Raw genomic sequence first — 17,049 nt, 5'->3', positions numbered from 1 at the left:
AATCCCCATTTTACAGATGAGGTAACTCAGGCACAGAGAAGTTAAGTGACTTGCCCAGGGTCACAAAGCAGACAAGTGGCAGAGCAAGGATTAGAACTCAGGATCTCCTGACGCCGAGGCCCATGCTCTATCTGTGAGGCCGTGCTGGTTGGGGAGCAGGTTGGAGAGGAAGAAGTTGTGAGAGCAAAAGGGCGTGGTGCAGGTTGCCATGTAGAGCTATAGTTTGACTATAGCCAGCAAGACTTCTTAACTAAGATCAACACCTAACAAAATAGCAACAAGAAGTATGAAAACCATCCCCAGTAGATAAGTATGCCAAGAATCCTATCCTTGTTTAATTTCCAAGACCAATGCCACATTGGACAAATCTTAACACTAGAGAAGAAAATTAGTTTTTCTGAACATAATGCCTTTAAAAGGCGTTACAAAGTTCCCAACCCAACGATGGGAGAGAAACCCTAGTTTCAGGAACAAATAGGTCAACGTGGTCTTTCTTCTCCTGATCTAAATTTAAAAATTAAGAGGTCTGAGGCTGTGATAACACAAAGGAATCATTAAATCCTCTAGATTGTAAGCTCATTGTGGGGAGGGTTTAAAAAAGAAATGTATTTTTCAACCAAAGCAGAACAAGTGTTTTCCCAACATTCACAAATTCAACATTGAGAACACAGAATATGGAGTAGAGAAGGGATGGGCAGACCTGTTATATTGTTTTGATGTACTGCACTCTCCCAAGTGCTTAGGACAGTGCTCTGCACAGAGTAAGTTGTCAATTAATACAATTGATTGATGTGATAACAATAATAATACTTTTTGTTAAGTGCTTACTAGGGGCCAGGCACTGAACTAAGCGCTGTGGTGGATACAGCAAATCGGGTTGGACACAGTCCCTGTCCCATGTGGGGCTCACAATCTCAATCCCCATTTTACAGATGAGGTAACTGAGGCCAGGAGAAGTGAAGTGACTAGCCCCAAGGCCACACAGCAGAAAAATGACAGAGTTGGGATACAAATTAATTGTATACAAGTTAATTCTCTAAACTGTATGCTCATTGTGGGCAGGGAATGTGTCTACCAACTCTATTGTTTGGAGGGCTCAATAAATACGATTGACTGATGGATGGATTGATTGATTAATGTGTATTGCAGGTCCAGCTTCTGGGTTTCATCCTCCTGACCATACGGGAGAACTGCAGTAGAAGTTGGTGGAAGGTGGAGAGAATGGGGAACTAAGGCAGAGTTGTACCAGCTTGATATCTGCCCTGCTTCTCCCATGTAAAATAGGATTTACCAGTCCAAAATAGGATTTGCCAGTCCACATCCTTCAGGTACCCCTAAGTCAAATGCAGGGGGCGGTGGGAGTGGCCTTCTGTCTCAATAGTGAACTTAATACATCTTCCACATGGAATATTTAAAGAATCAGACTCCCTCCACTGTCTTAGCCTGTAAGGAACACTTGGGAGAGTACAATATAACAAAACAATATAACAGGTCTGCCTATCCCTTCTCTTCCCCATGTTGAATTTGAAAGAATTGCCCTTGTTCTGCCTTGGTTGAAAAATAGATTTCTTTTTTAAACCCTCCTCACAGTGAGCTTACAGTCTAGAGGATTTAATGTTTCCTTTGTGTTATCCTCTTAATTTTTAGATTTAGATCAGGAGAAGAAAGACCACGTTGCCCTATTTGTTCCTGAAACTAGGGTTTCTCTCCCATCATGTCTGCTGTGTGATCAGGCAAGTCGTTTCAATTCTCTGTGCCTCATCTGTAAAACAGGGATTAAGAGTGTGAGCTCCATGTGGGACAGGATTGTGTCCAACCTGATTACTCTGTATCCGCCTGAGCGCTCAGAACAGTGTTTGGCACATAGTAAGAGCTTCACAAATACCATAATTATAATTATTATTACTACTGCTACCTTACCCTTCCATAAGCACATCTCAAATTATGTAATAACCAAGGGCAAAAAATTCTTTCTGGAGGCTGAAACAAAGCCAGAGAGGAACCTTGACCTTGGCTTTCTCCTTTGATGCCTGTATTCAAGGAGAAAATAGAACTTTGTATCCTAAGGTTGAACAAAAAAAAAAACTACCGATTTTCTTTGCAAAGACTGATGAACATAAGCAGATGGGGAGTTGAATTCCTACCCACTGAAATGGTTAGTTACTAGATACCACGTGTTGGGCAAGCTAATTACCCATAACTTCAGACTCTATCTGCTACAGCTCTCTCTAGAAAAGTGAAACTCAGCGAGTGCACTTTCGTTTTTTCAGTTCAACCTCGTCTTTGGATTTAGTTTTCCAAATATGCTTTTTTCACAGTTGCAAAGCTTAAAATACTTGGAGTAAAAAAAAAAATTGTTGTTATTTATTTCCCTTTTTAGGCAGTTTAAACTAGGTGGCCTCAGGACAGGGCAACCAGATTTAAAAATATATTCTGGGCCGATATTTTTTAAAGTTATCTACATGGTTTCGCTATTGTTTAATGTGAAAATGTCACAGCGCTTTGTAAAGGGGTTTCATTTATGATGAATAGGTAAGCTGGAGTTGTTCTAACAGGTCCAGGGCCAAGGAAAGAGTTGATTCTGCATTCACAATCCGAGATCCACCAGACCATGATTCCTCTCCTTGTTGCTGCAATTCAGGAAATGATTTCTATTGGTTCTCTCTCTGCTTTTCTCTGCCGTAACTAAGTACCATGGCTTAGAGACTAAAACTTCATATCTTGGAACCAAAATAAAACTGACCGCATCCTCTGAGATGGAGCCATATATCTTTCAAACAGACTCTGAACACACCGAAAATAATCCTTCCGTAGAGAACTTGACAGTGAACTCCATGTGGGAAAGGGACCGTGTCCAACCCGTTGTTGGGTAGGGACGGTCTCTATATGTTGCTGACTTGTACTTCCCAAGCGCTTAATACAGTGCTCTGCACACAGTAAGCGCTCAATAAATGATTGAGTGAATAACCTTGCACTGACCCTAGCTCTTGGTGCATAATGTTTGGCACATAGTAAATCTTTAATAAATACCACAATTATTATTATTAGGTAAATCTATCAATGCCCCTCCCTGTAAATAATAACTTGAAAGTGGAATTTTGGGTTGCTGGTGCTCAACTGTTTTGTCAAATTCAGGTTTCAGAATTGTTTGTATGAATCAAAGCTGTATTTAATAGTCAAGAGAACAAGTGTTTCAAAAGGACGCTGGCAGGGAAATGAACACACGTTATTTTTCAAGTACTGGAGGATCAATTTTAAATACTGCAACGTTGTTTGCTTTGGAACTATTTAACCCATTGGTTTCTGAAATGGATCTCAGATCCGCACATTAAATGCTTCTTTCTCTCTGTGTGTGTCCTTTTGGTGTAATATTCTGCTCAGTCTTACTACTACATACAAAAATAAACCTCAACATCTCAAGAAAACAACAGTTCCCCAGCAATAACAAGTGGAAACTACTGTCACTGGCCCTTTAACTCATGTTCAAGATACAGTAATTTAATTTTTCTTTACTGCATCTAGCCTACTGAACAGCTTGGAAACTGCATGCTCCTCAAAATGAAAGGCTTTCACTTGTGTATATTTTCAGACCATATGAAAGAAGGAAAAACTAGGCTAACCCACTGAAACTACTACAATCAGCAACTCCACATTCAAAAATACCATTCATCATTCCAAGTTCCACTGCAAGTCAAAAACAACCAAAAAACTTGTACAAGTGCAATGACTTCCATTCCTCGCCAACCAAAAACCACATGTACGTATACAAAAAACCTCACCAAAAATCACCCCACAAGGTAATAAAATACCTATCAAAAGGCAAAAAACACACTCCATTCCTCTACAATGCAGGAAAGCAGCACAGCCTATTGGAAAAAGCACAGCCCAGAAGTCAGAGAACATGAGTTCCAATCCTGACTCCACCACTTGCCTCTGTGTGATGTTAGGTAAGTTATATGACTTCTCTGTGCCTCTATTCCTTCATCTTTAAAGTGGGGGATTCAATATCTGTTCTCCCCACCACTTTGACTGTGAGCCTCATGTGGGACAGGGCCTGTGTAGGACCTGATTATCTTGTATTCATTCAATCGTATTTATCGAGTGCTTACTGTGTGCAGAGCACTGTACTAAGTGCTTGGGAAGTACAAGTCAGCAACATATAGAGACAGTCTCTACCAAAGAATGGGCTCAGCGCTTGGAGCTTAACAAATACCATCATTATTATTTACAAGCACTGCATTAAATAATAATAATAATAATAATAATAATAAATTGTGGTATTTGTTAAGCGCTGACTATGTGCCAGACACTGTACTAATAATTGGGGTAGATACAAGGTGATTGGGTTGGACACAGTTTCTGTGCCACATAGGGCTCACAGTATTACCCCCATTTGAGAGATGAGATAACTGAGGCACCAAGACGTGAAGTGACTTTTTGGTATAACAATGCTCACATCTTAAGTTACACTGTGCACATATTCACAATTGTTCCTTCCAACACCATACTGTGTTTTATCCAGACAAACACACAAGGTCAGAACATTGCTTAATCCTCAAACAGGAATTCCTAAAGAGTAAAAATGGGAGTCATAGAGGAACTGGGGGCATGTAACTATTAACTGAAAAGTATTTTTACTAATTCCATTTTTCATTAGGGGATAATCAATCATATTTACTGAGTGCTATTGTGTGCAAAGCACTGTACTAAGTGCTTAGGAGAGCACAATACAACAAAGTTGGTAGACACATTCCCTGTTCACAACAAGCTTATAATGGCAGATTTATAGTTGTTTGGAAAGACCAGGCATTTTCAATTGCCTTTTTCCATCGAATCAAGCTGACCCTTGAAAATATGCAACATATTAATCAAAGAGAGGTCACCACAATGGAAGTGAGAGGATGTTTACCACTGAGATCTTTCTTCCCCAGGGTCTCTTCATTTTACAATTCCAGACCACTGCTAAGCTGATACCCAGAACAAAAATGTCCAAGGGACATCATTTTCCACAGAACTCATTCAGTCTTTGGTGAGCTGTTTTACTTTTGGCCATTCGAGACTGAACCTTGCCCACAGGCCTCCTCCAGCCTCCTCCAACCCCCACCCCCTGCCCAAGATCAGGGAACATGTGGGCAGGCCAGCTTGCCTCGGCATTTTGTATGTACGGCTGCAAAGGGCTCCGATTAGCTCAGCAGACTGCTTGTCTTGGTGTCGATATAATTCCGTACAATTTTCTAGCACCTGGCATGCTGCAAAAATCAGCTGTTTCATTCAGGGCCTTGGATCCCAACCACTGTTGGGATCACAAGCTGATAAGGTGGTCCAGTCATGGATCTGCAGAAATTTGGCCAGGAGCTCAGGTACGGTAAAAGCGAGAGGGGTGTCCACGACTGAGTTTTTCCCCTTCCCTCTTTCAATTGTGCTCACGACTCCAGAGTCTCAAGGCCGCTCACTGGCATTCCTCGCCCAGAATGGGGAAAGAGATGCCTGGTAAACCTAGCCTTACGGCTCTTACTGCCGTATGGGCTTTGGTGAGATCTGGAGTCATGCTGTACGTATCAAGAGCTTCTAGAGGGGTTTTCTCAGGGATGTGTAGGCTAGACTATAATTCATCTTCCCCACATTCCCATAAATCCAGGCTCACGATTCCACATCCATGAGGATGCTGGAGCAAAGAGAATTAGCTAAGATGCACTCAGTTCTCCGATAACACGGAGGGAAACCTGCCTTGAGGAAACTTGCGCTCCAGTATTCACGGTGCATGCATACCATATCTTCCAATTGCATTTTCCCCAAATAGACCTGCATTGTTGGGAGATGCTCCTTAAGAGCCCAACAACATTTTATCATGAACAAAGAGTGAAAGCACGCTTTGGGAATTCATTCATTCACTCATTCATTTGACTGTACTTACTGAGCGCCTAACGTGTGCAAAGCACTGTACTAAGAACAACTTAGTGTTTAGCTAAATGGTCAACCCCTGCTCTGAGCCCCCCTGCATCTCATCCCTCCTATGAGCATGGCTGGAGCACGGGACAGAGTCAGAAGGTCATAAGTTCTAACCTGGACTCTGCCACTTATCTGCTGTGTGAGCTTGGGCAAGTCACTTCACTTCTCTGGGCCTCAGTTCCCTCATCTGTAAAATGGGGATTGAGACTGTGAGCCCCATGTGGGGCTCTATATGTTGCCAATTTGTACTTCCCAGGTGCTTAGTACAGTGCTCTGCACATAGTAAGCGCTCAATAAATACAATTCATGATGATGATGATGACAGGGACTGTGTCCAACCCAATTTGCTTGTATCCACCCCAGCGCTTAGTACAGTGCCTGGACAATAGTAAGCGCTTAAATGTCCTAATTGTTATTAATATTATTATTCCTCTTCAGAGGCCCATTTTCAGAACTCAATTTCTCCAGGAGGCAGAAATACATGTTGAACGTGTTGTGCCTCACTCTCACCTCCATAGCCATCAAACCTCTTGCTCCCACCCTCCCTCCTGCCCAGAACTCCTTCCCCTTTGTATCTGGGGCAGCGGGGAGAAGCTTTGCTCTGCTAGCCTCTGTTCCCTGCTAACTTTGGTTTTTAGTCTGTGTCTTGCATATCTGTCCTCATTTGTCACTGTTCCCAATGTGTCTGTCTCCAGCCCTGTGCCCACATACCACCGATACTCCTAGAGGGTGAGACAGTTGAGGGGCGAGCCCCTCGATAGTAGATGATTCTACTAGTACCTTGATAGGAAACCACTTAATAAATCAATCTGTGGTATCTACTGAGAGCTTACTATTTGCAGAACACCGTACTAAGCACTTGAAAGGGTACAATACAACAGAATTAGCAGATGTGTTCCCTGCCCACAATGAGTTTACAGTCTTACTACTACCTGGGACCTCCGGATGTTGTTGCCCTGCCTGGAGTTGGGGCTAGACAACCTCTTGAGGTCCTTCCTATGCTACGTTCCTATGCTTTTTATGGTCATTATTTAGAAAGTGTGGTATTGTTGGAAGCATCGTGGTCTAATGGATAGATCACGGGACTGAGTGTCAAAAGGACCTGGAATCTAGTCCTGGCTCTGCCACTTGTCTGCTGGGTGACCTCAGGCAAGTCATTTCACTTCTCTGCGCATCAGTTACCTCATCTGGAAAATGAGATGTGAGACATGGACTGGGTCCAATCTGATTACCTTGCATCTAACCCAGCGCTTAGAACAGCTCCTGGCAGCTAGGAAATGCTTAACAAACATCATAAAAAAAAAAAGAAAGGGATTAATATTTAGACACTGATTACATCCCTGCTTTCCTTTTATTAAGAAGTAATGTGGCTTATGAGAAGCAGTGTGCCTTACTGGACAGTGCACGGGCCAGAGAGTCAAAAGGACCTGGGTTCTCATCCCAGCTCTGCCACTTGTCTGCCATGTGACCTTGGAGAAATCACTTCATTTCTCTGTGCCTCAGTTACCTCATCTGTAAAATGGGGATTAAAGGCTGTAAGCCCCACGTGGAACACGGATTGTGTCCAACCTGATTAGCCTGCATCTACCCCAGGGTTTAGTATAGTACCTTGCACATAGTAAGCGCTCAACAAACACCATAAAAAAAAGATCTTAAAAGTCAGAGGATCGGGATTCTATTCCCAGCTTTGCCACTTGTCTGTTGTGTGACCTTGCACAAGTCACCTATCCTCTGTGTGACTCAGTTTTCTCGTCTGTATATTGGGGATTCAATATCTGTCCTCCCTCCTACTCGGATTGTGAGCCCCACGTGGGACAGAGACTGTGTATGACCTCATTATCTTGTATCTACCCCAGAGCTTAGAAGAGTGCTTGACGTACAGTGAGTGCTTTATTCATTCATTCAATCGTATTTATTGAGCGCTTACTGTGTGCAGAGCTCTACAGATACTATAATAACAATAAGGCAACATGACCTAGTGGAAAGAGCATAGGACTGGGAGTAAGATGACCTGGGTCCTAACTTTCAGTTCCACCACTTGCCTGCTGTGTGACCTTGGGCAAGTCACTTAATTTCTCTATACCTCAATTTCCTCACTCTTAAAATGGATATTAAAGACTTCACATTCTCCCCCTTAGATTGGGTACCCCAAAGCAGAGCAAGGATTGTGTGTGTCACGATTTTCTTGTATCTGCTTGAGCACTTGGTCTAGTGTGCTAGTAAGTGCTTGGCAAATATTGCTATTATTAGTAGTAGTAATGAGAATAACAATAGCATTTGTTATGTGTTTAGCAAGTATTACTATTATTAGTAGTAGTAATAATAATGATAGCATTTATTAAGCGCTTACTATGTGCAAAGCACTGTTCTAAGCGCCAGGGAGGTTACACGGCGATCAGTTTGTCCCACGGGGGGCTCACAGTCTTAATCCCCATTTTACAGATGAGGGAACTGAGGCCCAGAGAAGTGAAGTGACTTGCCCAAAGTCACACAGCTGGCAATTGGAGGAGCCGGGATTTGAACCCATGACCTCTGACTCCAAAGCCCGGGCTCTTTCCACTGAGCCACACTAGTAGTAATGATAATAATAATAGCATTTGTTAAGTGTTTAGCAAGTATTACCATTATTATTAGTAGTAGTAATGATAATAATAATAGCATTTAGCAAATATTACTACTATTATTAGCAGTAGTAATGATAATAATAGCACTTGTTAAGTGTTTAGCAAATGTTACTATTAGTAGTAGTAGTAATGACAATAATAATGATAATAATAATAGCATTTGATAAGTGATTACTATGTGCCAAGCACTATTCTAAGCACTGGGGCATACACAAAGTAATTAGGTTGGACACAGTCCCTGTCCCACATGAGGCTCACACTCTTAATTCCCATTTTACAGATGAGGTAACTGAAGCCCTGAGAAGTGCAGTTACTTTCCCAAGGTCACACAGCAGACATGTGGCAGAGCCAGGATTAGAACTTACATCCTCTGATTCCCAGGCGCATGCTCTTTCCACTCGACCATGCTGCTTCTTGTAATTATTGTCATTTACAACAGAAGACTATATCGGTGATCTCTAAAGAGTGTTTGGCCCATTCGAAAACTAGCAAGAGTGCACTGCGATTCCGTTTCCAATCACGTGTGTATAATCACCTCACGTCATCTTCTGCAGTAATATACTACTGCCTGGTGGTGTTCACACGCTGCATTTAAAACCTCTACAGAAATGTTCCTCCCCCATCGGGTCTCCCAAAGTGGATGCTACTATTGGGAGCAGGAGATTGATTTCTGGGAAAAGTGCAAAGACATCAGACGATGACGGACGCTTTGGGGGAAAGCTCATAATCTCAGCAGTCAGCACGTCTCTGACTGAAAAGCCAAAACTGGACCAGCATTCTTCTCCCTTATTATTGGTTCTCCCCACGGAAGCAGGAAACCAGTGTCGTCTGACTGCCCTTCATCGCTAAAATAATGGCAACCTTCTACGCAAGTCAGCCAAGTCACCTGGTTTCCAATACAGAAAACGAGGCTCACTCACAGCTCTGAAATTTCAAATTCTCCAAACACACTTGTGGATGCCAGGAGACCATTTACAGAGACAACTTGGTGGGTTTCGTTTTGAGCTCGCAAAGGGAGAAAGAGTCCAGTTTTGGTTTATTCTGTTAATGGAAGCCGCGTGGCCGAATAGAAAAAACACAGGCCTGGGAGTCGGAGGACCTGGGCTCTGATCCCAACCCACCACCTGCCCGCTGTGCAACCTTGGGCAAGTCACTTCACTTCTCTGAGCCTCAGTCTCCTCATCTGTAAAATGGGGATTTTGCCTTCCTACTTAAATTGAGAGCCCCATGTGGGACAGGGACTGTGTCCAACCTGATTAGCTTGTATCTATCCCAGCACTTAGTTCAGGACTTGGCACACAGTAAATAAGAACTTAAGTACCACAATTATCATTACATTCTGATTACAGTCCTCCTTAGCCAATTATTTCTTTTGTGGCATTTGTTAAGCACTTACTATGTGGCAGGCACTGTACTAGTCCTGGGGTACATATGAGGTAATCAAGTTGGCCACAGTACATGTCTCGCATGGGGCTCACTGTCTTAATCCCCAGTTTACAGATGAGGTAACTGAAGTCCACAGAAGTGGCAGAAATGGGACTAGATTCCAGGCTCTAATGAATCCCAGGCCTGTGCTCTATCCACTAGACCATGCTGCTTCTCAATTACAAAAATTAAATTGGTTATATATTAAACTTTAGAACAGTGCTTGGCACATAGTAAGCACTTAAATGCCATTATTATTATTATTATTATTATTATTATTAAAAGAGGAAATGACTTCTTTAGTTTGATACATTCTACAACCCAGGGCAGATATCATAATTTAAAAACAATCACTTGCTAAGTGACTTTTACAAATAAACTAACATAAAAAACAAGCAATGCATCAGCTTAGTTCTTCAACAGCCCACCATCTCTCTAACTCCAACTCAAGGTTGTCAGATTCCAAATTGCCATTAAAATTAAAAATCCCTACTCCTGGTATGATGACAAATACCTCCATAAGTTAGTGCTTCCATTTTAGATTTTGTGTAAACAGGAATATGGATATAAGGGTCTGAATATTTTTCTCTCAAAGATATAGGAGTCTTTGAAGTTGCTTGTCTGTTGAAGAGAAAATGAGCTGGTTGCCTTTAAAATTCTTGGCAACAGAACCTGCTCCTAGACCCTGAAGAGGGACTTGTTTACTACAAGGAAATAATACTTTGGCAACATAAACTTTGTCTAACAGTTTTACCAAAGTCATCTTAGCTCACCAGTGGGCTAATCTTCTCATAATAATAAAAGTATTAATTGTGGTATTTGTTAAATGCTTACTTTGTGCCAAGCACCGTACTAATTGCTGGGGTAAATATACGATAATCAAGTCAGACACATCCCTGTCCCATCCTGGGCTCGAAGTCTAAACAGAAGGGAAATAAGGTATTGAATTTCCACTTTACAAAGGAGGAATCCGCAGCACACAAAGAGGTTAAGTGACTTTCCCAAGGTCACACGTCAGACAGGTGGCAGATCCAGGATGGTTGATGTTCAGAACATATTAACCGAAGCAATGCTTTTTCAGGGCTTAGGTAGAAGGAAAAAAATTAAGTGATAAAACCTCATATCAAAACACCAATGGTCTCCCTTGCCGCCTGTATATATGTATATACGTTTGTACATATTTATTACTCTATTTATTTATTTATTTTACTTGTACATATCTATTCTATTTATTTTATTTTGTTAGTATGTTTGGTTTTGTCTCCCCCTTTTAGACTGTGAGCCCACTGTTGGGTAGGGACTGTCTCTATATGTTGCCAATTTGTACTTCCCAAGTGCTTAGTACAGTGCTCTGCACACAGTAAGCGCTCAATAAATATGATTGATGATGATGATATTAGAAAGGGGATTTTTTTTTAACCCCAAACAGAAAGTTCTCTGATTTTTCCCCCAGCTGTAAGAAGGCCTGAGCTTAATGCCTGGGTGTGCTTTCAGCAAGGAGGAAAAAGGCATTTTGCAAGCAGTTAATAAGGCCTGTGGTGAGCAAACCCTTTATCTGTTGAAACAGTAGCAGTAACAGAAGGCTGTTGATTGAGTGTCCAACTAGGAGCAGCATACTGTACTAAGCACTTAGCAAAGAATAACAGAAGCAAGATACTCGTATCCTGCCCTCAAGGAACCTACACTAGCAGGAAACGAACAGGAGCAAAGAAACACAAACCCCCAGAGAGCCATTAGCCTGTTTCTTCACTGATCAGAAAAACATTTTCTTCAGCAGCTATGTGAATACTCCCTTGCCGCCAGAATTTTTTGGAGCAATACTGGTGCCTCTTTCTTTCATACTGCATTTCAGAATGTGACTCCTCTTCCATTTTAGAACACTTAAAAAAAACAACAAACCATGTAAACCATTCATTCATTCATTCAATCGTATTTATTGAGCGCTTACTATGTGCAGAGCACTGTACTAAGCGCTTGGGAAGTACAAGTTGGCAACATATAGTGATGGTCCCTACCCAACAGTGGGCTCACAGTCTAGAATTGGGAGACAGAGAACAAAACAAAACATATTAACAAACTAAAATAAGTGGAATAAAAATGTACAAGTAAAGTAAATAAATAAACAGAGTAATAAATACATATAAACATATATACATATATACAGGTGCTGTGGGGAAGGGAAGGAGGTAAGGTGGGAGGGATGGAGAGGGGGAGGAGGGGGAGAAGAAGGAGGAGGCTCAGTCTGGGAAGGCCTCCTGGAGGAGGTGAGCTCTCAGTAGGGCCTTGAAGGGAGGAAGAGAGCTAGCTTGGTGGATGGGCAGAGGGAGGGCATTCCAGGCCAGGGGGAGGACATGGGCTGGGGGTGGACGGCGGGACAGGCGAGAACGAGGCACGGTGAGGTGAGATTAGCGGCAGAGGAGCGGAGGGTGCGGGCTGGGCTGTAGAAGGAGAGAAGGGAGGTGAGGTAGGAGGGGGCGAGGTGATGGACAGCCTTGAAGCCGGGGGTGAGGAGTTTTTGCCTGATGCATAGGTTGATTGGTAGCCACTGGAGATTTTTGAGGTGGGAAGTAACATGCCCAGAGCATTTCTGGACAAAGACAACCCGGGCAGCAGCGTGAAGTATGGATTGGAGTGGGGAGAGACAGGAAGATGGGAGATCGGAGAGGAGGCTGATGCAGTAGTCCAGACAGGATAGGATGAGAGCTTGAACGAGCAGGGTAGCGGTTTGGATGGAGAGGAAAGGGTGGATCTTGGCAATGCTGCAGAGGTGAGACCGGCAGGTTTTGGTGACGGCTTGGATGTGAGGGGTGAATGAGAGAGCGGAGTCGAGGACGACACCAAGGTTGCAGGCTTGTGAGACGGGAAGGATGGTAGTGCTGTCAACAGTGATGGGAAGGTCAGGGAGAGGGCAGGGTTTGGGAGGGAAGACAAGGAGTTCAGTCTTCATAACCTCTTGGGTTGATGTCCTGGCTTTTAATCTAAGATTAATCAATCAATGGTATCTATTGAGCGCTTACTAGTCATGTGGCCTCTAGGGGACAGGCCTTTTTTCATCCTTTTTTGGCCAATAATGTGAACTAATTCCCTTTCCGGGTCACACCTGTAGAGTTTCCTGCACTCTTCCAGTCTCAGCTATGGGAGGGAGAATCACTCTTCCAGTCTCGGCTATGGGAGGAAGAGTCAAGCAGAGGCATATTCATTCCATTCCTTGCTTGGGCAGTGGCTAGTGAGTGGAAGGCAATCTGCTACAAGTCAAAACTCACCTGTGCTGGGCAGCAGTGGCACAGAAGAGAGTCAAGGATGGAGACTCAAGTTTACTGCATGGTAGGAGGCAATGTTAAACCACTTCCATATTTTTACGAAGAAAATTCTATGGATAAACTAACAGAATAGTGGGAGGTGGGGTGTTCCGGGGAGAAGTGTCCATGGCGTCACTACAGATCAGAGACGACTTGGCAACGTAAGACAAGACAAGACAATACGAACAAAACTAGGCCCCAAAGGAAGTCCTGTTGCCTTTCCCTTAAAATGACAATCTTTTTGAAACAGTAACTACTCTGTCTGCCTAAGGTATGTCCAACCTCACATGCCACAAAGGTAGCAATCAATCAATCAATCATATTTATGGAGCGCTTACTGTGTGCAGAGCACTGTACTAAGCGCTTGGGAAGTACAAGTTGGCAACATATAGAGACAGTCCCTACCCAACAGTGGGCTCACAGTCTAGCATCAGAAAAGATCAGTGTCAAAGAAAATGGTTTTATGGTATTTGTTTAGCGCTGTATGTCAAACACTCTTCTAAGCACTGGGGTAGGAACAAGTTAATTAGGTCAGACACAGTCTCTGCCCCGGATGCGGCTCAAAGAGTAGGAGGGAGAATAGGTATACCCATTTTACAGTTGTGGAAATTGAGGCACAGAAGTTAAGTGACTTGCCCAAGGTTACTCAGCAATTAATTGGCAGAGCTGGAATTAGAACCCAGGTCCTTCTGACTCCCAGGACTGTGCTCTCTCCACTAAGCCACGCCATCTCTCAGGCTTACCACATACAGCAAAAACCACCTGTGCCCTATTTTTGCATCATTTTCAAAAAAGTGGCTAAAATGCCAGACCAAATCAATATCCCACCCAGGGTAGTCTGGATGATCCAGGCTGATGAAGAAGAGATGCTAACACGACAGTAAATACATGGACGGACCCCAAAATGTATTTTCCCAAAGTGGTGGCTAATGATCACTGAAATTTCCAAAGGCAAGCAGAAGGGGATGAAAGGACATAAGCAAGAAGCTGGCTAACCCACAGTCCGGAGAGTCTGCTTTGGGGATGCCAGCAGCAGTGTAAGTAGGCAACAGGCTGGGCATTGATGAGGAACATGGCGCTACAGATAAAAAAATGTGACAAAGCAGTATTCATTACAGAAACAATTCACTTTCCATGAACACATCAACGTATAAGAGGTAATCTGGCTGACACTACTCAAGAGTTACTTTCTTGCTGACTTGCAACTTCCACAACAAACTTCTTCTAATTCTTCAACACAGTGTGCTACACATCATTCCACTTGTCATCTCAGCTTGGCTTAGTGGAAAGAGCATGGGTTTGGGAGTCAGAGGTCACGGGTTCTAATCCCGGTTCCTCCACTTGTCAGCTGTGTGACTTTGGGCAAGTCACTTAACTTCCTTGTGCCTCAGTTACCTCATCTATAAAATGGGGATGAAGACTGTGAGCCCCACAAGGGACAACCTGATAACCTTATATCTACCCCAGTGCACAGAACAGTGCTTGGCACATAGTAAGCGCTTAAATACCATCATTATTATTATTACTATCTCCCCTATCACAGACATCTTGCCATCAGAGGCAGCAGCTGGTCAGTTATCACTCAAAAATGAAGAGACCAATTCCCAAATGTGTTTTAATGGGCTATTTTCTGTTGCTTCACCTTTAATCATAATATGGGAATAAGTAGGTGTAAAAAAAGCAGGAAACAAATGGAATGTTGCATCCACCCGCCACCACAACAGAAATGGAGCAATTCCCAAGACAGAAAGAAAAGAGAGGCTTTTCAGATGGAAAGCAGCTCTAATATGACCTTTGCTTACCTGAACCACTTCGATTCCTCTTTTCCTGTTAAGAAAAAAAAAGAGAGAAGCATTATCATGGTATTCTTGCTGGAGTTTGTCTATTTTTAAAAAACATATTTCACACCTACAATGTGCAAAAAGCACTTCCACTCCATATGCATCAACAATCACAAATATTTGCAATCAACCAATCTATCTTATTTATTGAGCTCTTGGGAGAGTAAAATATAACAGAGTTGGTAGACACATTCCCTGCCCACAAGGAGTTCATGGTCTAGAGGGGGGAAACAGACAATTATATAAATAAATTATAATTATGTGCATAAGTGCTGTGGGGCTGAAGATGAGGTGAAAAAATCAGTTAATGACACATACAACCTATGTGCAGAGCACATAAAAGATGCAAATCTATCTGCAAGGGTGATACAGAAGGGTGAGGGAATGAAGGAAATGAGGATTTAGTCAGGGAAGGCCTCTTGGAGACGTGTTTTTAATATGACTTTGAAGGCAGGGACAGTGATCATCTGTCGGATATGAAGGAAAACAGAGTCCCAGGCCAGCAGTAGGCCCTGGGTGAGGGATGGGTGGTGAGATAGAGGAGATTGAGGTACAGTGAGTCGATTGGCATTAGAAGAGCAAAGTGGGCATACTCGCTGGTAATGGGAAATCTGCAAGGTTCTCCCCCTCTAGACTGTAAACTCCTTGTGGGCATAGAATCTGTCTACCAACTCTGGTGTACTGTACTGTCCTAAATGCTTAGTATGGTGCTCTGCACATAATGAGCACTCAAATACCAATGCTGATAATGATGATGAGGTAAGACAGAAGGGGGCAAGGTGATTGGGTGCTTTAAAGCCAGAAGGTAAGGAGTTTCTCTTTGATAAAGAGGTAGATGGGCAAGGACTGGAGGTTCCTGAGGAATGAGGAGACCTGGATTGGACAGTTTTGTAGAAAACCACAGGGAGGTCAAAAGAATCCACCTATTATCCTGAAGTGGTGAGGTTTCCCAATTTCAAGAAAAATATTTAATAATCATCTCTTCGCCAAAAAATAAATTTTCACAAGACCACTCTCCCCCCTCCCAGCCCACCGAAGTTTTTCTGGTCACTTTTCAGGAAACATGTTCCTTTGAATCCTCTCAGGACAGCCATTTGATGTAGCCCACAGCTGTGGCTTAGAAAAAATCAGACCCGATCTAAGAGAATTTGGAATGCGCAAGAAGAATTCTGATAAAATACAAAAATACTACACATACACTACAATTGTTCTTTGTTGGACAACTGATGGCGAACACTATAACCAGTCCTCTGGAAACTGGTAAGGCTGCATGTGGGCTAAAGAGATTTTACTTTTACTTCTCTGCTAGGTCTCTCTAAAGGCCTTGAAGAAATCTACATCTACAAATCTACATCTCTGCCCCTGCTCTCTCCCCCTCCCTCCAGGCTCGCATCTCCTCCTGCCTTCCGGACATCTCCTTCTGGATGTCTGCCTGCCTCCTAAAACTCAACATGTCCAAGACTGAACTCCTTGTCTTCCCTCCCAAACCCTGCCCTCTCCCTGACTTTCCCATCACTGTTGACGGACCTACCATCCTTCCCATCTCACAAGCCCGCAACCTTGGTGTCATCCTCGACTCCGCTCTCTCATTCACCCCTCACATCCAAGCCATCACCAAAACCTGCTGGTCGCAGCTCCGCAACATTGCCAAGATCCACCCTTTCCACTTCATCCAAACCGCTACCCTACTCGTTCAAGCTCTCATCCTATCCCGTCTGGACTACTGCATCAGCCTCCTCTCTGATCTCCCATCCTCTTGTCTCTCCCCACTTCAATTCATACTTCATGCCCCTGCCCAGATTGTCTTTGTCCAGAAACGCTCTGGGCATGTTACTCCCCTCCTCAAAAATCTCCAGTGGCTACCAATCAACCTACGCATCAGGCAGAAACTCCTCACCCTGGGCTTCAAGG

The 17,049-nt window shown here is 43.2% G+C and overlaps 1 protein-coding gene across 1 annotated transcript in view; it reads right to left on the bottom strand.

Moving 5' to 3' along the window:
* The window catches only part of ITPK1 (inositol-tetrakisphosphate 1-kinase), a 277,367-nt gene that overhangs the window by 196,929 nt on the left and 63,389 nt on the right, over window positions 1-17,049 (bottom strand). The window contains exon 3 of the mRNA XM_038748822.1: window positions 15,100-15,124. Within this exon, the coding sequence (XP_038604750.1) occupies window positions 15,100-15,124 (25 nt within the window). The remainder of the gene's footprint in view (window positions 1-15,099; window positions 15,125-17,049) is intronic.

The sequence above is a fragment of the Tachyglossus aculeatus genome, chromosome 1, assembly GCF_015852505.1.
Source record: "Tachyglossus aculeatus isolate mTacAcu1 chromosome 1, mTacAcu1.pri, whole genome shotgun sequence".
Lineage (NCBI taxonomy): Eukaryota > Metazoa > Chordata > Mammalia > Monotremata > Tachyglossidae > Tachyglossus > Tachyglossus aculeatus.
Note: the sequence above shows the minus strand (reverse complement) of the source record. Positions and strands in the feature narration are given on the sequence as shown.